The sequence below is a fragment of the Gobio gobio genome, assembly GCF_949357685.1.
Source record: "Gobio gobio genome assembly, chromosome: 10".
In the NCBI taxonomy this organism is placed as follows: domain Eukaryota; kingdom Metazoa; phylum Chordata; class Actinopteri; order Cypriniformes; family Gobionidae; genus Gobio; species Gobio gobio.
The window spans coordinates 28,334,298-28,357,130 of record NC_137116.1 but is presented as its reverse complement, the minus strand read 5'-3'; the positions used below and the strand labels follow the sequence as shown (position 1 = coordinate 28,357,130).

Below are 22,833 nucleotides of genomic sequence, written 5' to 3'. Positions count from 1 at the left end.
TTAATTTTAAAATAATAATGTTTAACAGCGGAATTCCTGGTGAAATACGTTACCCATAATATTGCTAGCTCCGCCCACTCCCATGAAGCACTGCGAATGACGTAATCGAGTCAATCTCTCTATGCTCTCTCTATATATACTGATCAGGCATAACATTATGAACATAGTGTTGTGTTGGTCCCGTTTTGCTGATAAAACAGCCATGGCCCGTCGAGGCATGGACTCCACTAGACCCCTGAGGTGTGGTATCTGGTACTAAGTCATGTAAATTGCGAGGTGGGGCCTCCATGGATCGGATTTGTTTGTTTAGCACATCCCACAGATGCTCGATTGGATTTAGATCTGGGGAATTTGGAGTCCAAGTCAACACCTCAAACTCGTTGTGCTCCTCAAACCATTCCTGAATGATTTTTGCTTCGTGGCAGGACGCATTATCCTGCTGAAAGAGACCACAGCCACAAGGGATTACCGTATCCATGAAAGAGTGTACATGATCTGCAACAATGCTTAGGTAGGTGTAATGTGTCAAAGTAACATCCACATGGATGGCAGGATCCAAAGTTTCCCAGCAGAACATTGCCCAAAGCATCACACTGCCTCCGCCGGCTTGCCTTCTTCCCATAGTGCATCCTGGCGCCATGTGTTCCCATTGTAAGTGATGCAGGCCATCCACATGATGTAAAAGAAAACGTGATTTATCAGACCAGGCCACCTTCTTCCATTGCTCGGTGGTCCAGTTCTGATGCTCACATGCCCACTGTTGGCACTTTCAGCGTTGGACAGGAATCAGCATGGGCACCCTGACTGGCCTGCGGCTATGCAGCCCCATACACAACAAACTACAATGCACTATATTCTGAAACCTTTCTATCAGAACCAGCATTATCTTCTTGAAAAATTTTAGCTGGCAAAACTAAAACAATTTTCAGTTTCAGTTGCCAGTTTTAGTCTATTTGATCGGAACACACGGGCCAGGCTTCGCTCCCCACATGCATCAATGAGCCCTGGCCGCCCATGACCCTGTCGCCGATTCACCACTGTTTCTTCCTTGGACCACTTTTGATAGATACTGACCACTGCAGACTAGGAACACCCCACAAGAGCTGCAGTTATGGAGATGCTCTGACCCAGTGGTCTAGCCATCACAATTTGGTCCTTTTCAAACTCGCTCAAATCCTTACGCTTCTAACACATCAACTTTGAGGACAAAATGTTCACTTGCTGCCTAATATATCCCACCCACTAACAGGTGCCGTGATAAAGAGATAATCAGTGTTGTTCACTTCATCTGTCATGATTTTATGCCTGTTCGGTGTTCGTGTATACAATATATATATATATATATATATATATATATATATATATATATATATATATATATATATATATATATATATATATACACTGCATGGTTGGGACCATTTTACTCAATTCTCAATGCCTGACCAAAAAACGAATCCAAAGATTTCCCCCCACAAGTTTTGCAATGAGTTCAAGTTGGTCACAAAAAGCAGCTTGGTTTGAAAGTGACTTCCTTGAGAGATGTGCTTCATACCAGAGGTGGTCTTATCATTGGGAGATACCAAGGTCCGTGGCTCTACCATTGAAGAAAGCGTAATGGCCAACTTGGATCACATGTGCCACATTACAGTGCGACAGTCAATTGCTTTTTGCGGATACCATAGAAATGAATGAGAAGTGTTGTGGCCGTACCTTTAAATATCAAAATATCCAACCAATTGCTATTTATTAGATAAACATAGAACAAAAATACTTTTCAGTAACACTTTACAATAAGGTTCTGTTTCACAGTGTCATGTGAGATCCCAATCTCAGTGTCTGGTCCAAAAAAATAACTCGTTATTGTGTAGTTCTGACAATGTGATCTGTAATTTAAAAGACATTAATTAACATATTTTGATGATTAAGAATAAATACCCTGTTTTCTATCATTTCTATTCAGGCACCAAATAGAGTTGCTTTCAAAAGGTTAACCAATGAAGTAGTTTTGGGGTCCAAAAGGTTTAGGATTCTGCGGGGGAACAGGATTCTGCATAACACCGGTTTTTGGAAAAATCAGCTGACTAAGTTTGGGTCAGAGGCCCCACCAATTTCAGTGCCCCAGGTTAATGTTAATATTGGTCTTGTTAGCAAGGTTGTTTCAAAGTACCAGGACATGATTTTATTTTTTACCCATCTGGCTACATCTCTACATGTATCCTCTAAAATGCATGCTGATAAATGAAGGATTTCATCGTCAGCACATCACGACTAATTAGCATGCCTCCGCCAGCCACGCTCACCTAGCACTACAGAAAGTCAAGGGCCTCTGTCAGCAGTTTATGAACATGTGTTAGGCCGGCCCAGACGCCCATTAGCCAGTAGTAGAGTTGGCTCACATAGCTGCAGTCCGGTCTGCAGAGCGCATGCCAAAGTACATTCATCTTTCCTGTGATTATCACAATGTGAACATGTTTAGCAAGGATGAACGAGCATGTTGAAAAAAGGCAATGTCACCTCGCGTTTGTTTTATTTGACCCAGAGACATTTTTCATGCAAGAGAGGAGAAAATGTCAATTTTGGCTCATCACCTTAAAATATGGCAGAGGAATGTGTGTGTTTTGCATTCACCACTGATTTCTCTCTCCACACACTTTCATTTATATTTATCAGGGCATAACAGGCATGACCTTGCTGGTGTAACAGCATTACGGTTTGGTGCTAGTGGGCACTGATGATCCATTTGTTTACCGCTATATGTGTGTATGCGAGTATGTGAAACAGAGAATCGCAAGGCTCTTCGGCCTCTGCCAAATGCACTGCCAGTTGGTCCATGTAGTGCGTGCGAGAGAAACTGACCCGAGAGAGTGTTTTTGTGCTCGTGCCAAGCCTGTAGCGTGTAGAGTGCCAGACTCTCCCACACTTTGCGGACTGGTGTTAACAGTGTTCTCTCAACACCAGGCAGGAATGATAAAGTCCTACCGCTGGGAATGACTATTCCAGTCTGTATCAAGGAATGACACTGTGTGAGTGAGATATGTAGTGCTAGTGAGGGAGGGCTGCACCCCTTAAGGGACGTCTGTCTGCTCTGTGGAAGATATTGTTTATTGAATCGTCTTCAGACCTCCTGTGTAGGTAAATAACCGAGCGCTACCACTGTGATCTCACCCAGAACACCTGATGGCTAAATCGCAAAAAGCCATTTGTTAATATCCCATCCCTTCCCATGAAGACTAAAACTGTTGCTCTTTTGAAAATCCATGGATGAGCATAAGTTTGCACTTCTTGACTAGCCAATGGATGTTGACTACCTGGAGTTTGGGAAAAGATTTAATATCTACAATGTCTCCAAAAAAGTTTTTAGACCACAATTAAAGGGATAGTTCACCCAAAAATGAAAATTAGCCCATGATTTACTCACCCTCAAGTCATCCTAGATGTATATGACATTCTTCTTTCAGACGAATACAATCTGAGTTATATTAAAAAATGTCCTGGCTCTTCCAATGTATGGCTGTTTCTGTTTTGCAGTCCATAGAAGTGTATCTATCCATCATAAAAGTGCTCCACACAGCTCCGGGGGGTTAATAAAGGCCTTCTGAAGCACAGCGATGCATTTTGTGTAAGAAAATTATCCCTATTTAAAACTTTACAAACTGTAATCTCTAACTTCCGCTAACTGTCATACGTGCATTCACGAGAGACTGGCGTTCCAGCGTATAACGTAGGACTCGGACGGGTTCCAACATCATGCTTGAACGCCACTCTCGTGAACACGCGTGCGGAAGTTAGAGATTACAGTTTATAAAGTTTTAAATAGGGATATTTTTCTCACACAAATGCATTGCTTCGCTGCAGAAGGTCTTTATTAACCCCCCGGAGCCATGTGGAGCACTTTTATAATGGATGTAGACACTTTTATTGTCTGGCTATCACCAAGCTCAATTTCAGATTGAACATTGGCCTGGGGAGTCTGCTAAGTATTTTCTACAGCACAAGAGGCGTGATAAACAAGCAAAAATTGGCCCCACTTTATATTAGGTGGCCTGAAGTACTATGTACTTACATCAAACAATAAGTACAATGTACTTAATGTGTGCAAATTGTATTGCAAAACACCTTTGCTGATATTGAGGTGGGATACGGGTAGTGTTAGGGACAGGTGTGGTGGTATGGGTAAGTTTAAGGGTAGGGTTAGGTGTAAGAGAAGTGTCAGCTGTGTAATTACAAATGTAAATACAGAAATTAATTACAGATGTAATTTCATGCAGGTATTTTTAAAAATGTAAGTACAATGTAAAAACAGAATGTGTTTAACAGAAAAAAACACTTCATTGTCATTATAAAGCTTGGAAGAGCCAGGACATTTTTAAATATAACTCAGATTGTATTTGTCTGAAAGAAGAATGTCATATTCACCTAGGATGACTTGAGGGTGAGTAAATCATGGGATAATTTTCATTTTTGGGTGAACTATCCCTTTAAGCAGTTTTTGAAAGTTACTGCCTTGAAGTCCATTTACCATTGTTTGGCGCATTTTCTTGGGTAAAATCCAGGCATTTTAATAGGAATCCATGCGATCAAGAATTTCGCAAGATTTCCCAATGCACATTTCGTTCAAGTTTTGGTCACACAAATTCCCAAAAAGCTGTTTGGTTTGTGTGAGCTGTTGTTCTTCCATTTCATTCAACACACTACTGAAAATAGACTATGGCTCCCACAAAAATTTGGCTGAAATTGTGACTGCACCTTAAGATAACAAAACATCCAACCAAGCATAATAAATATAATGTATAAGAATAGCAAAAGTAACAAAAGGTTAATTAACATTATCATAACAACGAACAGCAGTTTTACAGCATTTATTAATCTAGCACTGAATCATTTGTTTTTATATACTATTGTTAATTGGTTAGTTCATATTAATTTTAACATTTTTGGCAGTCAATCTAACAGAATATTTTTATACTTTTGATATACCTCTCTAAAGGGAATTAATTGGTTACCTGGGAAAGAAGCCATACATTCAATCATTAAAAGTATGTCTGTTGTATTTGTATCTTGGGTGTAATTAACAAAAGCAGAAAAATGTGTTATATATTTTACAAATATGTATCGGATGTGTGTGTGGGAAGAGAGAGAAATAATTAATGAGGTGGAACAAAATGATTGTTCTGCATGTGCGTGGAGGATTTTTCCATGCTGTAATTGGGGTGTGTGATTCCATTATAAAATGGGTTCAATTACTTTTGCTGCAAAAGTCAATATGTCACATACACTGTAATCTGAACCAGAGGACCTACACACATACACCTTCCTCACAGATAGCGAAGTATTCATTTAAGGGTAATGTAGGCAATTTCTCCAGTAAAAATCATGTTTCGGGGGGTAAAATCTTCATTTTTTTGACGGGGTTCCCCTACTAAAATTCGCATTCCCGGGGTTAAATATCACATTATTGGGGTCGCTTCAACCTGCGGACATGAAAAACAGCTCGTGGCAACAGTGTTAAAGTAGCCCAATTCCGGAAAACCGCAGACTTGGCAACACTGACAGGCAGGTAGGAAAACCTATCATTGCATTCAGACTTCCAGAGAAGATAATGTTAATTTTTTTTAGTTAGACCACTTCTATTATTGATTGATAACAGGCTGTGAAGAGTTTCAACCAGTATAACAAAAAAGTCTTCTGCCTACCCTACCTTTAATGCAGTCTCTTTTCAATGTTTAAACACAAAATTGAATTTTCTTTCATTGAATTTGTTTTTTTGCTGTACCACGCAAAAACCGTCTAAAGAAGTCTATGACATTTACTTAATTTTTTCACCCTTAGATTATGTGCTTGGGTGTAAATAAACATTCATGAAGTGATTTTGACTGTTAAACTTGAACTGATCTTTGATTACTAAAGCAAATTAAGCTCTATCTTTGAATATGAATGTGTTCTTTGTGAAGCTCTTTACCTTTATCCAGTGGCCTCTAACATCAAAGTAGATATAAAGTCCTCAAAGAAAGGAGTAGCTTCATTGTACTTCCAGCTCTTAATGTAAATGTCACTCAGTATTAAATCAAACTGATTTGCTTAATTAGCTTCCCTTGATTAGGTGCATCAGCCTAATGAAGCTTAATGGAGGCGTGTCAACAAACAGTTATTACTGTCAAAAAAGGGTTGTTTTGCGTAACATGAAATGCTAAATCTTTTATGAAACCTTTGAAGAGTTGAACAAAATCGTGATTGGGTTAATGATAATGATTATCCTGGTGCAGATTCAGACTTCTATCCTTTCCATTCTCAGGTCGACGCGGGACAGCGAAGATGATGATGACGAAGAGCGAAGAGGAAAGACCTGTACTCTACAGTACCAGAGGGCCATGGTGCGTGTGCTCACACACTTTGTGGCTGAATCCTCTGAGACGCGAGGACAGGTGGCCCACATGCTAGGCAGTGATTGGCAGGTGGATATTACGGAGCTAGTCTGGGACTTTCTGAAAGTAGAGAATCCCCGAATTGCCAGGCTGAGAGAGGGACGTGTTTTGGAGGGCATGGACACAGGCATGACTAGCATTCAGGTATGTGTATATTTTCAGTTCTTGACATTTTTTTTGTCTGCCATTTCAAAGTCATGTGGTACGACCAAAATGCAGGGGGGAAAACAAACAAACAAAACAATAGCCAATAAGTCTTTTAACCCTTAACCCTGAAAGACCCAAATACAGAAAACGGTTTCCACCGTTTACATGTTGTCATAGGAGTCCTCTAATTTTTTTTTTTTACATTTTAGTACGTTTTTAGGGAAATGTTGTAATATTGCAGCGTTGGGTAGCAGAATGTCATTGATTTCACTCACTGTCTGAAAAAATGTAGAGAACATCTAAGGGTTTATTTGCAGGGTGTACTGCTTATGTCGCCCCATAACAGTAGCTTATATACACTAATAATCACACAATATTAATATCTTTTCATGAAAGAGATTATATGTTCAGATTGTATTTACAAAACCTGATGAACTGAATGAAAACGTTTATGTGATTTAGCTCTGTTAGCCATATTCAGTTATGATAGTCCCAAATGCAGTTCTTGTTCTCTGAGAAGCAGAGGTGGACATTGCACTTGCTGCAAAGTGTGTTGGTGTAGCATTTACCACAGTATCTGCAGTGTCCTCTATTTTGTTTATATCTTCTGACACTAGATTTTGGAAATACTCATACTTGTTCTTGTATGAAGGGAGACGGCGTCATTAGTGATATCCTGACCTGAAAAATCAGCGTTGAGACCGATAAAATCAGCCGGCGATGCCTGTCACGGGGCATGTTCTTTGTTCTTGAGTGACTTGATTTTGTTGGCATAATGTCCACATAATCATCAGATGGGTGGTCACTGGGTTTTCCTTTTCCAGTTCCATCTCCACATTCCTCTTCATCACTTGTATCAGAATCCATTTAAATTAATCACTTTCATGCACTTTGTAGATAATACGGTATTTCTTGGCTGGTGGCATTTTAAAGAATTGACACATCCCACAAAATTCACACATTCCATAGAATTCACACAATACAGTCTGGCTAGCTTATTGTGCTCAACTTATCATGCTAATATCACTTATACCCCCACATTCCAGAACATTATCCCCTGTGTCCCTTGTGTATCGAGCAGATATTTGGGCAAACAAGTAAAGCCCAGAAAAGAAAACAGGACCAGTTAAGTATGTTTTATAAATGATAAGATACAGATTATTTTGACATTACAGAAACATTGCTAATTTTACAAATTGTATTCCTTAATTCAACTTGAATTTATCATTCAATAATAATACATTTTGATTCAAATTATAAATTTTTAGGTTTCCAGGTTTATTTTAAAAGAGATAAAATTGATGTTGTAATATTACAACAGTGGGCCTTACAGGGTTAAACGCATACCTCAGGTCTTTATTGACCCAGGACGTCATTCACTACTCTCCTCCTCATTTTTTTAAGTCAACCTTCGTATGATTCCTCAATCAACTCATTATAAACAATATAACAAGAAAAATAATAATAAAAGAATGCCTGTTCACATTAATTTTTTGTAAAGCTTGTATAGGGTCGCTAACGCTATTCTAAACAAGAATAGTTTAATGTTTCATGACTGAATAAGTGCAGTTCACCTTTCTTCCACAAGGTGGCAATGTCTGACACATAATGATGCTGTTTCACTCATAGTTACCGCAGGCAGAAAACAAAAGAATAGGAAGTATCATCAGCAAAACATAAATTGACCGTTCGCAAAGACCCGCCCCCTTACCATTACCCTTACTTAGTTACCATTGCTATGTCCGACAAGCCATGGCGCTCTCTCACCACACACGTTCTCACGTAGAGAAAATACATCGCGGAGCAAAGAGGACACTGACAACACGCCGACAGACAGGACAGAACAAGTTACTTTTGATATGAAACAAAGTCTCAACTTTTAAATTGTAATTTTTTTTAAAGAAATTTAAACAATAAATACCGTTTTGTGGCTCTTTAATGTGTCGTGATCGCTATAGCGTCTCAGTTAAAGGAACTGTATGTAAGAAATGTATTTCAATTAATCATAAAATGGCCCTGATATGTCCCTAGACATTAAGAAATCATGTTAATTTCAAATACTTATATCACTGACAACGGTTGCCCGGCCAAGATATTGTCATTTTAAAAGTGAAGTTGCAGCCCTCAACTGATGTTGATGTTGACATGTTGTGTTTTGGCCTGAAGCGCCACCCTCCACCTATCTACCAATCACGAAGTCAGTAGTGTTTCTGCATTCGGGTTGCCAGCTCTGCTCTAGTTACCACAGCTGCAGCTACAAACTTTTTGGATAAACAATGTCTAACTTTACGAAACCTAAACAACCTCGTTAAGAATCAGAAAAACGTTGTGACAGTGTCCGAAATAAAACAAGGATTTGTATAAGAGATGCCTTTGAAAGATGGAGACGGCTGAAAACGGAGAATAATTTGAAGACTGATGCCAACGTTGCTAATTTTCTCCTGGACAGGTTAGGTTCATCTATGTTTGGCTAACTTGTACTTAATGTAAATGGACATTTCAAATATTCATGACAGTCGAACAAAGTTATGCATGTTCATGCAAAGTAACGTTAGGTTAGCGCAGATGGAGGAGGTGGGTCATTGAATTGAAAAGGTAACGTTAAGGAATTGTTTGGTAAATAAAAACGGCGAGTCGTCATTGCTAACATTAGTAATGCATTATCAGAGCCCGTTTCTCAGTCATTATGCTGGGACGCTGAGGAAAACAACATTAGCACGCCTATTATGGCAATGTGAAAACGTATTTGAGACAGTAGCCAAAAGTTACCTCTGTAAAAATTATTCCTCATTCGTTCTTCGCATATATAGTGGACAAAACATGCTGCAAGTGGACCTGTATGACCATTGCTAATGTTATTTAGCTTTGCTGTAATTTTACTATAGTATTTTTTCATGTTCGAATGTACTGTCACAGACGATCGTTCATATTTACGATTATATTTGGCTAATCGCCATTAGTAAATTTTTGCGATTCATAATTACTTCACAAAACATTGCTCTTGAAGCATAAACATAATTAACAGAAAGAAAAAAAACTTACTGTGTACGACTCGTCACTTGCCATTGAAAGCTCCTTGTAGCAGCCTACCTTCCTGCTGGATCCTGCAGCCTAGCTGGTAACCTCGAGTCAGGGGAGGGGGAGAGGGGCTACACCGCTCTACAGTAATTTGAAAGTGATTGCAGTACCAGTTTTGGCCACAGTCCTACATACAGCTCCTTTAAAGCTGCTCGTGAACCGATTATCTCTTCCTTCTAGTTAATTTATAAGCATGAAATAAACATGAATGAACACTAAAAGAAATGTTGTTTCAACCGCGGAAAGACGTCAGTACACACCGTTTCTCCAAGTTCAAGTCCACCGACATTAATCTACTACCTCTCCTGACTGCTTTGTCAGACAAAACGGCTGATTCGGCGATGTGATTGGTCAGATCGTCTGTCAATAATACTTGCAGCAAAGGGTGAATTGGCTCAGCGATTTACTGCAGAGCAAATATTAGTGTCACTGTCACTTGATGGTGGATCTGGTGAAGAAGTTGTCAGCAATCAAAACATTTATTTTGAAGACGTTGAAAATGAGTTTTGAGAATATGTTTGAGATGTGAATATGAGCCAGATGCTGAATGTAAATAAGAATATAAAACATCTGCTCAAACTGAACCCTTCCAAGCTGCAAAAGGTGACAAACATACTTTATTTCATTCTTCTGTAATTGTTTATTTATATTGCGATATGTAGAGATCCATACGTGTTAGATAAAAAACCGGGTTGCTAATGATTGGCGAAACAAGGCAAGGTTAGTTCATTGTGCGAAATGTCACGTGCATATGCTATTTATGAATTCATGATATTTGTTTAAAAAAGTGAATTTTGTGGACAAAAAAGGTCTGTCAATAGCATAGCGTTGTATGATGGACTGCTCACACCATCATAACTTTCAAACCAAGCAGCTTTCTGTTGGTTGCATGGATTCCTAATAAAATGACTGGTAACACTTTACAATAAGATTTCATTGACATTAGTTAATTATATAAGTTAACATGAACTAACAATGAACAATACTCCTACAGTATTTATTCATCGTAGTGAATTCTTTAAAAACGTTCTAATATGGTTTTAAAATAGTTATATTTGTTAACATTCGATGAATGAACAACCACATGAAACCAATGTGAATACATTTCTAAGAACTTGACATTTTGACACTACAGTAGACTTCCTTTTCTTAGTCATTGACACGTACTGTAAATCAAAGTACCCTTACTGTACCGTAGTATTAGCTGTGTTCAGACTTACAGAAAAAGTACACTGGCAGTACAAAGACATTACCTTTTCCACAGCCAACTTTTCTGTCTCCAGGAAAGTGGGCTGATATTGCAGTGAAAACATGTGTCTGCGGAGGTGTTAGTCATCTGGATTTTATTTAGTTTTTTCTGTCTGCTTTGAGACCAGATACCTAATATGTGCTCATCTGCAGTGAAAGTGTGGGCTGGCAGGAGACCGTCTGTAACACCTTTTTATTGCATCAATCACTAGATGGGTTTACAGCGCAGCGTTTCTGATATTTCTCCCTGTAATTGGAGGTAATCCTCGTGGGCAGAGCTGTATCCACCAACCCAGATTGCTTATGATGCCTGTATTTAATAATGCACTTTTGTGTGTATGCTTTGCTCCAGGTTCTGTCCCCGCTGTCAGACTCTATCCTGGCAGAGAAGACGGTGAGGGTTGTGGAGGATCGAGTGACCATCACTGAACTGGGGCTGCAGTTGGTCAGTGGTCTCACACTCAGCCTGCAACTCAGCACAGGAAGTAACCGAGCCATCAGCGCCACGGCAACCACACAGGAAGTACTCAGCAATCCCAAACAGGTAATTTTGTAAACTTAAATATGAGCTCAGATTCAGTGTGTGCTGTTTACTGACACACAAATAAATATTTATACTGGAGGCCAACAAATTAGAGTCTGACTTATGCTGAAGAAACAAGCATTCTTATAGCTTTAAAATGAAAGAATCCTCGTTTAACAACAAAGCTACAGAACCAAACCCTTTTTTCATCATTCACTTACAAAATAACATGCAACAGGGTAAACTGGGATGACAGGCCATACAGAGATTTTATTTAATGTAAAATCTCGTTAAACTCATTTTAAAACACATCTTTTCTGTATCTGTTTGTATTATTTCCTGTTAACGGCACAATATGTAGTGTTTAGCCACTAGAGGTCACCTTTTCAAAACAAAGGTGTAATTTAATGATGCTTAATGATATGTGACCTTGAACCACAAAACCAGTCATAAGGGTCAATATTTTTGAAATTGAGATTTATCTATTTGAAAATCTGGAATCTGAGGGTGCAAAAAAGTCTAAATATTGAGAAAATTGCCTTTAAAGTTGTCCAAAAAACTTTAAAGTCCTTAACAATGCATATTACTAATAATATATTTTTGATATACGGTAGGAAATTTACAAAATATCTTCATGGAACATGATCTTTACTTAATATTCTAATGATTTTTGGCATAAAAGAAAAATCGATAATTTTGACTCATACAATGTATTGTTGGTTACTGCCACAAATATATCCGTATGGGTTATGACTGATTTTGTGGTCCAGGGTCACATATAATAAATTAAATCGTCTTTGGTGTTTCGATGGTTTCTACAAAATAAAACCATTTGATAGGGAACACACAGACACGTGTCCTGATTAAAATTGCTTATTTATCTGGATTTAAACATTCTTGGAAATATTTGGGATAATGTAAGCCCACAAGTAAACAAAATATAGAACATTTTTCTAGTGGTTTTTGGATGTTTTAATCCAATTGTGCCATTGGATTAAAATATATTGTGCCTTACATATTGTGCCTTTAAGTCAACACAATATTCAGTGTTTATGTACAATTAAGTTTCTCTCAGTGCTCCGCTTGTGCATTCTGTATTTAAATTAGTTTCCAGGTTTTGATTTACTGTATTCGATTTTTTTAAATGTTTTCTCTGAATCTGAGCATAAGCTAAACTTCAGGACGGATCACAATCTGAAGGCCCGTTCACACACAAGATATAGTTTAAAAAAATAATTCTAAATATAAAAAAATAGCAGACTCCACATCACAACTACAACGATAACAGCACAGCACAGAGAAACACTTCAGAATGATTTTTTTTTAACTGACAAACAATACAATTATTGACAGCCAATCAGAATCCATCCTGATTTAAAGGGCTAAAGCATTTAAAGTGGCAGACGACCTCCAACGCACGTTAATAATAAACAGAACGATGCTAATATAGTTATTTTTAATAGTTATCATTCTCAGTGTGGATGGACCTTAAGATTTCACTCATAACATATATAGTAACAGTTTTTTTATGTTTAGATATATGTAGTTTAGAGAAGTTTGTTTTTATGGATTGTAAATCTGTAAATATCCACCATATAGAAAGACTAGGAACAATTAGGCCATTGCTTAAATTGTTCACATCAGCACAAGCAGGTATTTTGATGAATCATTAGTTCCCATAAACTGTATGAGGAATAATGACCTTTTCTTAATTTATTTGCAATATATGTAACACTTTTAGATTATCAATACATTATACAGGTAGATTCAGATAGTAGATTATAAAATATTATTTTGCATCTGATTATCATCCAGCTTAACTTGTACATTTTAAAATATAGTTGTTAAATACTGCAATTCAACACTAAAATCACACACTCAATGCCATCTATTTATTAGTTAATGTGAATTCACAAACTGTATATATTAATGATCAACAATAGCTTGACATTCCTTTCTAAGATTCAGTAAGCTTTGATCTCTTGGAAAACAGTTTGGTGTGCGTTTCTCTGGAAACACTTCTTGGAAAATGCTCCACTTGCATTCACTAAAAGTTGCCTATTATATAACACCACATTCAAAACTCTCTCAGCAATCCCCTCTTTCTATAACAGCCTATTAAAAGGAGCGTTTTTCTACACTGGTCATTTGTTACACAAGTGTGATGTATAACCCAGGGAGGAAAGTAACTATGGTTGCCTATGGTTACAGCTGTCATACTTAATTATGGCTTTGTTAATGGACTCTGAGGAGGTGGTGAATGTGCAGTGCCTCAGTACCTGGACTCAATATAATTATCTTCTAGTTGACAGTCTTAATCAAAACGACACACCTCAGTTTAGCAGAAGTGCAGCACTGTTAGCCCAATCCTTTCGATGTGTTTGTGTATTTTACATGCTTTAATAGTCTGTTAATTCCTGTGGAACCTGGTGTGACGATACAAATTTAGAACCAGAAATAAGAACATACATTTCAAGCAAGTCAACAGGATATTGGAAACATACAAAGAGAATTGTATTCATCTTCATATTTTATGCAGAATTACCACTAAAACTGAACGGCTCGGGTTAAAAGCCTATTTGTTTCCAACAAAGGCAGTATCCTAAAGGGCATTTTATGCTGTGTGTGGTAGTTAGCAAGCCATCTCTCATGTGTACAGCTACTTTTCCACACGTGAACAACGAGCTGTAACGGTTATCTTTCATGGTGTTCAGCGCCGTCCCCAATCTGCAGCCCGCCACAGTCTCCTATTGAAAATGAACTGAAAACACAGATGGTGTGCACCATGTAAAATGTGCTTAAAATGCCCATAGCTGAAATGGAACCTCATAAATGACTGATTTGGAACACTCTACATAGGCAGCAACTCTGCTACAATCAGTAGTGCACACTAAATACCCTTTCTCAAATTAACACGAGATGCAACTCAAAAAACATTTTTATGTATGTGACATGAGGTAGTTAAATAATTGGTCACACATTATATTAGGTATCTTTAACTACAATGTACTAACATCAAAAAATAAGTACAATGTACTTTTTGTGTTCATATTGTGTGACAAAACGCTATTTGGGTGTATACGGGGAGGTTTGGCGTATGGGTAGGTTTAAAGGGTTATTTCCCCCAAAAATGAAAATTCTGTCATTAAATGCTCACCCTCATGTCGTTCCAAACCCGTAAGACCTTCTTTCATCTTCGGAACACAAATGGAAATATTCTTGATGAAATCCAAGAGCTTTCTGACCTCACATAGACAGCAACACAATGACCACTTTCAAGGCCCAGAAATGTAGTAAAGACATCGTTAAAATAGTCCATGTGACTCCAGTGGTTCAACCTTAATGTTATGAAATGATTAGAATACTTTTTGTGCACAAAAATGATTTCATTCAACAATTTCTTCTCATCTGTGCCAGTCTCCTACGTAGTTTACACTGTAAATACAGTGCAGAGCTTCCGAGTTCTATGTCAGAACGGCGGCTCACCATTGGCCAACGCTGTTCACGTGAGCACAACAATGCATACGTGTGATGCTGACGCATGAGCTGGCCAATGGAAGAAATTGTTGAATAAAATAGTTATTTTTGTTTGCTTTTTGCGCACAAAAAGTATTCTCATCGCTTCATAAAATTAAGGTTGAACCACTGGAGTCACATGGGCTATTTTAATGTCTTTACTACTTTTCTGGGCCTTGAAAGTGGTCATTAAATCGCTGTCTATGGAGGGGCCTGAGAGATCTCGGATCTTAATTTGTGTTTCGAAGATGAACGAAGGTCTTACAGGTTTGGAACAACATGAGGGTGAGGAATTAATGACAGAATTTTCATTTTTGGGTGAACTAACCCTTTAAAGGTGAGTTAAGGTGGAAGAAAAGGGTCAAAAGTGTAATTATACATGTAATTAAAGAAAGAAAACACACAATAAGTGCATTGTATCAAATTATTAAATTAAATTTCATAAAGTGAGAAAGACACTTAATATAAAGTGGGACCAAAAGTGTTTACATTGTCCTTGTTACATGTTAGAATATAGCAACTATATGCATAATTACATGCAACCAAGCCTAAACCAATCCTAATTCTACAGTAAGTACATGCAGTTAATTAATATTACTCTGTACTAAAATGTATAATTACTCTGTAGCAAGGGCGCCTTAAAACAGTGTAACTGAAAAAAACAACAAAATAACAGATAAGCTGCATTGCTGTACTAGTGATAAATTATTACATTCATAAATAATTAAAAATACCAGTAAATAAAACATTATATGTTCACAAACACTATTAACATGTATTTTAGTTCCCTTCACTACACATCAAATCTTAAATTTAACAGTATTCAGAACAGAACAGGAATAAAAACTGTGTAAAACAAATTATAGTGCCATTCATTATAAATGCTAAGCCTAAACAAATTTATTTAAAGCGAAACGGAAGCTACCAGCGCGTAAGAAATGTGCTACACAAATAAACTTGGGTTCATGCACCACTCTCATTTAGAACGAATCCAAATATGAGTGCTTTGTGTCTTATTTTGCGTGCATAATGCAAGTTGCTTTGCAATATGGTATAAGTTTGCAGCACATTTCAGATCATTACAAAAAACAAGACATATGTTCCGGGCAATATGGTATTCAAATTATTATTTTTTTTACTCTTTCAGTAGGCTAAAACTTATTTTCTGTTGCGGAAATGTCACAGATTCAAAATGTACCATTTACTGCCACACAGTAGATTTTTAAAAGGAAATATTCAACAAATAAGAGAAAAATGTCTTTTAATCGAACGTTTGCTTTATATCAAAACAACATGCAGCAGCTTTGCACTAATGAATACCAATTAAATAAGTCCATCTCCAAGAATGCTGGCCATTATATATAGAAAAAAAGGTCATGAAAAAAAGGAAGAAAAAAAACTATTTAAAACACATTGCAAATCCAGAACACATAAACACACTAGAGAATCCTTCTGGAGCTCACAGTATGCTTTTAAAGTATTACAGATATCATCATGAGCACCTCCCTCATTTGCTGTCTCGCTGCATGATTAGAGTGCTCTGGGAGATTCCCCTCCCCTACAGAAGGATTTGTAGCGTGTTATTCACGGACAGCGGGCATTGATGTCTTGGTAAGTGAAGAGCTTAAGACGCTTGTGTATTGCAAATCCCTATATGCAGCCCCATATCCGTAATGGCACTGTTATCTCCTCATATCTTTTAATCTGACTCCTTCTGACCCTCCAAGTAGAGCAGAGACCGCTCTGTTCTCATGGCCTACATTAAAGGATTGCTGTGTGGAGTCAGACACAGCAGTAAAGTCAGGCAGTGACTAGGGCTCCATCTCAATGTGAGGGAGCAGAACTATACTCACACACTAACAAAATATAACTGAACTTTTAGAATTGAAAAACCCCACTGGTCATACACATGTATTTGCCATGAAACTATTTTGTTTTATTTTTATTAAAAAAATGTATTTTAGTACCAATGACGATGGTTAAATTGTTTAATAGGATATGATTTAATAGTTTTGTTACTCAAAACATCAAGGGTGCCTTGATCAAGGGCCGACCACCAATTACCGGAAGCAGTATTGGCCGATACCGATCACCAATAGGCCAACTATTCTTAATGTATTTTAAGTATAAAAAAATTAAGAGATGGAAAAAGTATCATTATTTATTGGCAAGCAACATGTGCAACATATTCCATTCCCTCTTTATGCGGAGTTCACACTGCACGTGTTTTACCCCAATTTTCACTCTCACAGTGATTGACAATCACGCAGTGTGCATTATCAAAGACACGATCTGAGAGAATCGACAATGCGTCGCCAACGCCGGGGAGTTATTTGGCATGCTAAATATCTGGACCTGTCTGTGATTCAAAATCCTGCTGTGTGAAAAGTTAAAGACTGAAATGTGAAAGACTGAAAATTAAATCGGCGATTAGGGCTGGGTATCGATTCAGATGTTCCAATTCGATTCGCAAGCTCTCAAATCGATTCGTTTTCGATTCGAGATTCGATTTTTGATTGGAGATATTGATTCGAGATTTCAATTCGAGATTCAACTCAATGAATATAGATTTAATACAAATACTATATTTATAAAAAAGAACAGTGAACATACGTCGTTTACAAGTGGGTAATTAAAAATAAATTAAGAGCCACAAAACTGTATATTAAACTTTTTATTTTAGGTACACTTGGGTACATTAAAACAGAACCCATCTCTATATTTCAAATGCACACAATTATGTTAAATACAATACAATTCAACTTTATTCTAAAAAATTTATCTGAGAAGTATTTTATACAATTTAGTTTTTATGGATATTTTGATAAATTTATTCTAAAACATAAAAAGGATATTGGATGATTTTCAGCAATTTTCAGTACACGACAAGCTTTTCTTGCGATTTTGCAGACCGTCATGTGTGCAGTTACTTTTCATACATGAGAAGCACGATCATGGACACAAGTAGTTGCCGTGGTAACGAACAACAATACCTTAACGTGCTGACTTATGTGGACTAACTTTTATTTGAGGAAATCTGTTTATAATATAAGCTATTAGGTTTGAATTATTGGTCCTGCGCTGTCTATTGACTCAGTTGATTTGAATATGTCTAATATGGGTGACGTACGTGCTTAATTGAACGCTCAAGTTTAATACAATGATCATAATGCAAGGCAAGCATTTGCATGTATGCGATTTATTTTTTGTGGTTGTCTGCTCAGCTGTGGGGGTGTTGCAACGTCTGGGTGATGTCTCATCAAATAGTTCCGCAGATTTGTAGCATTTCACCTCGGCATTACAAATGTCGACAATGCACCGGAAGCCGCCATTTAAGCACTGAATGAATGAATGACAGACGTGCTTCTCGCTCCTTTGTAACTTGTCATCAAAAAAGGAAGAAAAAAAACTATTTAAAACACATTGCAATTCCAGAACACAAACACCATTTTTAATAATTTCTTTCTCATGGGAGAACTCTGGTCTCACATGTGATCTTGCTTTATTTCCTTACTGCTTCTTGCATGTGTTTGGTTTTGAAATGTAGTTTGCGGCCCAGACAGAGTTGTCAGCGATTCTTCCTCTTGTAAAGTCACGCAATGTGTAACCCCCTGTCGCCGAGCCATTGTGCAGTGTAAACACAGCAGTGACTGAATGCTACCCCAGATAGTCGTGCAGTGTGAAAAGAACAGTGATTTGACAAGTGTGAACTCTGCATAAGAGGTGTCTTTATCAACAGAAAGCAATCAAATGTAAAACACTGCGTAGTCGTCACTGTATAAATTAACATTGACATTAATGACAGACAGCAGCAGAAATATTAGGCTGCTGTCACTTAAAACCGAATGCATGGATTGGGGCTGTATGATTAATCGAAAAATAATCAATCATCAAGTGCAGTTTGCAGGCATACACAGAGAGATGCAGCAGCAGTTATCTTTGTTTATAGATGCCCAGAATCACTATAGTAACTGCATGTTTTACACAGTTTATACAGGTCAGTTAATTGTCGTTCTTATAGCCTACGCGCTGCCACACACACAAACAGACGGCGTGCGCAAGCCCCAAAGCCAGATCGCTTTCACTTTCATCCTCATAAAGTTTGTCAAGTACATGCGTTTAAAGGCCTGCAAGTTTGAACATTTAAAGCGATTGTGCACTATTCAAAAACAACAATACTGAAAAAGTATCCGTTCAGTGCTCAGTTTTTTTCTGTGACACAGAGAGCCGAGCCGTGTCATGTCTCTGACAACGTGTGCGCGCCCTGAAGGCAGACCTCTTTCACCTGCGTCCTCACAAAGCTTTGTCATTTGTATGTGTTTTAAGGCCTGCCAATTTGAACATTAAAGCGATTTTAGACCATCAGATGTGTTTTATGTTGAACTAATGCCTGATATATTGTGACAAACAAACACTCAAGACAGAAGCTCGCACATCACGTTAAGATTACGCGCACAGAGAGCAGCGCAGAAACGCAGTGTCAAAGCTGTCCTGTGACTAAAGTAAAGTCACTAAAGTAGTTTAGAAACTCAAACGGTATAGGCATATATTTTAATACCTTTGAAGTAAGTACAAACCACAGCTTCATAATGAATAGAGACGGTATGAGTAATTCACACACAATCACTCTCTCATTAATGCATTCACATAAATGAAATGTAGGCCTATTGTGTTAATGTATCTGTATCTGATGTACAACAGGCATAAATCTGTCCCATAGACAATAACTGCTGAAAGTGAACCGTTTCCTTCAAGTGTTTTAAAATCACAAAGAAATTGTACTTTTTCATAAGAAAAAAAAATTCCACCTTTAATAGTAGAAAATATTTACAGTAAAAACCTTATCAGGAACTTACTCAAAAAACTTATTAGGGCAAAAAATGGAAAATTGAAAAAAATAAATAAAAAAAAAAGCTAAATAATCGTTCATTAATTGTAATTGAGGTAAAATGTTCAATTAATCGAGGTTTTTATTTTTGGTCAAATCGTTACAGCCCTAGCATGGATCTATTCCCAACTGTTAATTGTATATTGACAAATTTCTATGTGTATTTTAAACATTTAGGCATGAACCTGAGCACACAGAAAGCCGCTTGGGAAACAGCATCACTTCTGCTGCTTAATGCAGTTTTAATAACTCTTTTATTATCGAGCACGTCCTGCAGTTTAACAACAGTAGACTGTATTTTATGACTATCATTGGATGTCGAGTTTTAGCTTTTAGGGAGGAACAAAAGCATCCCGCTGTGAAGGAAAGAAATTCACTAAAATCGCACAGCCCTAGTTTCTTGATCATTGCTGTAGGGTTGCTGTCGTTACAATGTCTCCACTCTCCGCAAAGATGTTGCAAATGTATTGTCCTTTTCAAATATCTGGTAGAACTGCCCGACCGGTGAATGTAGTGAAGCAAATTTAGATGCGCATAGAAAAATTATTGCGAGTTTTGCGTCATCTGATTGGCTCTTCTGATCTACCTTTATAGAGACCACAAATCACCCTCACACAACATATACAACAAAAAAATCTGTCTTTTGGAAATGGCAGCTGTGACAAAAACAAGATGACACAAAGTGTCCTTGTACTGTATGAGATACAGTATATGTATGACAGGAAAATGTTACTATTTTTCTAAAATCAATCAAGTGCTACACAAATTTAGGCATCACAACATTATAATGTACAGTAAGAAAATGGGTATTAATTTTGAAATCTGCTAATGATAATTTTTTTTAAAGATTAACTTTAAGTGAGCATTAGATGACGGCAAAGTAATCTAAACGTAAAAACAGAGCAAATGAGAATGCACAATTAAATATCGATTGATACAACCACTGATATGGTACAAATACATAATTTGTTGCTGACGCAGTTTGTCTTTTCTCTCTCTATAGGAGGCACTGATCAGTGCTTGGCTGCAGTTCAGTGACGGCTCCATGGCTCCTCTGGACCTGTACAACCCTGAGCACTTTGTTCTGACCGCTACCTCTCTGGATGAGGATGTGGTGTCCATACGGCAGGACGCTGCAGGCCAGTGGCCGGTAATTTCTGCGCGAGCCGAGGGGCAAGGTCTGCTGGTGCACGTAGAAATGACGGTATGTGAAGTCTGTCAGAAATTCAAGCGGCGAAGTGTCCTGGCGGCCGGAAACTGCAACATCCGTGTGAAGTTTGGTCGCAGCGAAAGCGCCTTGAGGCCGGGCGACTACGGCCAGGATGGAGAGGACATGGACAACAGACCAGGTGACCGCCGACAGAACCCATCTCTCCCGGACAGGACCGGAATGGACAACCACTACTATGGAAGCTCCATCTCCGACATGGAGGACAGTATCATGAGACGAATCACCACCACGACCAAAACGGCCATCATCAGAAGACCAGGTGGAGACAAGCTCTCAGACGATGGGAGCCAGTTGCCAGGCATTCCAATCGACTTCTCAGACTTCCCCGCTCAAGTGGACCTTCCTCGAGGACCTAACGTGGATGAAGACGACATTCAAATACCTCATGGACTCACGGACCTTGAAATTGGGATGTATGCTTTGTTAGGCGTCTTCTGCTTGGCTATTCTGGTCTTCCTCATCAACTGCATCTCATACACTCTCAAGTACCAACACAAGGAGATGTCAATCGAGGGCCAGGAGAGCATGAACCACGCTCACGACTGGGTGTGGCTGGGAAACGACGCCGAACTTCTGGAGAGCCACGTGAGTTTGTCTCCACAGACCGATGAGCACATCACCATTATGGACTCCAGCTTAGGAGGGTTAGAAGAAGGGAGCCACCTTCTCAACGGCGGTTCTTTGCAGAAGAACGTTCAAGGCCAGGTGCACAGAGGAGCCGACACCGCTACAGTCTGCACGGGGAAAGACAGCAAAGGCGATTCACCGACGACCAAAAGGAAACGTGTCAAGTTTACCACATTCACCACCATCCCAGTGGAAAGCGTCAGTCCGGCAAAGGAACATTTGGGAGTCGATCCTGACGATGACATTAAGTGGGTATGTCAGGATGTTGAGCTTGGCGACTCTAAGGAACTACGAAACTACATGGAGAGGCTAAACGACAGCGCTTTAAAGGAAGTGGCTTAGTCGAATCAATGTGTGTGAACTGAACTCACCCTTTTGCCTTTGTAATAGAGACAAGTACGAGCCAGGGAACAACGGCTACATAAACCTTACTGAACACAACACATCAGCCATTACATAAAGGATGTCTTGCGTTCTTGTGGTTTGACGTGCTAAGACCGCGAGAACAGCAGACTTATGGCATTTTAACAAGATGAATCAAATCTTTTTTGTATGTTCATTTATATTATGTTGTCTATTCTCTTCATTTTTTTTTTAATGATTTTATTTTAGCACCTTTTGTAGTTAAAAAAACTAAACAGTATTTCCAGGCTTGCCATTTCTCTGCACTCACTTATGAGGCTACAGGACTGTATGCAGATGGTGACATGTAGATTAAGGATTGTAATATTAATGACTCATTGTAAATAAAGTGCACATAGAAGGGTTTGGATTTTGGTGCCTTACGAGTTTTATTTCTGACCGGTGTATTGCTTGCTGGATTCTGGATATATTTAAATTATTTACCAAGAGACCTTGAGTCACCAAGTTTGACATGTCTGTTTTTGTGGGTAAAGAATGTCACGAAACCTTTTCCTCAGCCTGAGCGGTAAACATGTTATTCAGCCCAGTACTGCCTAACTAAATCAATTACATAGTTCCTCAAGGCTGTTTAAATTATACTTTATTTCCCAAATCTCAGTTATAACCTTTTGTTGCTTGAAGCGTCATAAACAAGCTGTTTCAACTTAGATAGGAACCTTATTAAAGTACTAAAGGAATCTCGGCTCAAGTCATTTTTGACCATGAACATTTTCTGGGTTTAAGAAAT

General features: G+C 38.2%; 1 protein-coding gene across 1 annotated transcript in view; it reads left to right on the top strand.

The window, feature by feature from the left end:
* LOC307132468 (transmembrane protein 132C) overlaps positions 1-22,455 on the top strand; it is a 414,322-nt gene extending 391,867 nt beyond the window's left edge. The window contains exons 7-9 of the mRNA XM_079826812.1: positions 6,296-6,569; positions 11,251-11,442; positions 20,829-22,455. Of these exons, the coding sequence (XP_079682938.1) occupies positions 6,296-6,569; positions 11,251-11,442; positions 20,829-22,025 (1,663 nt within the window). The 3' untranslated portion in view covers positions 22,026-22,455. The remainder of the gene's footprint in view (positions 1-6,295; positions 6,570-11,250; positions 11,443-20,828) is intronic.
* The last annotated feature ends 378 nt before the right edge of the window (positions 22,456-22,833 follow it).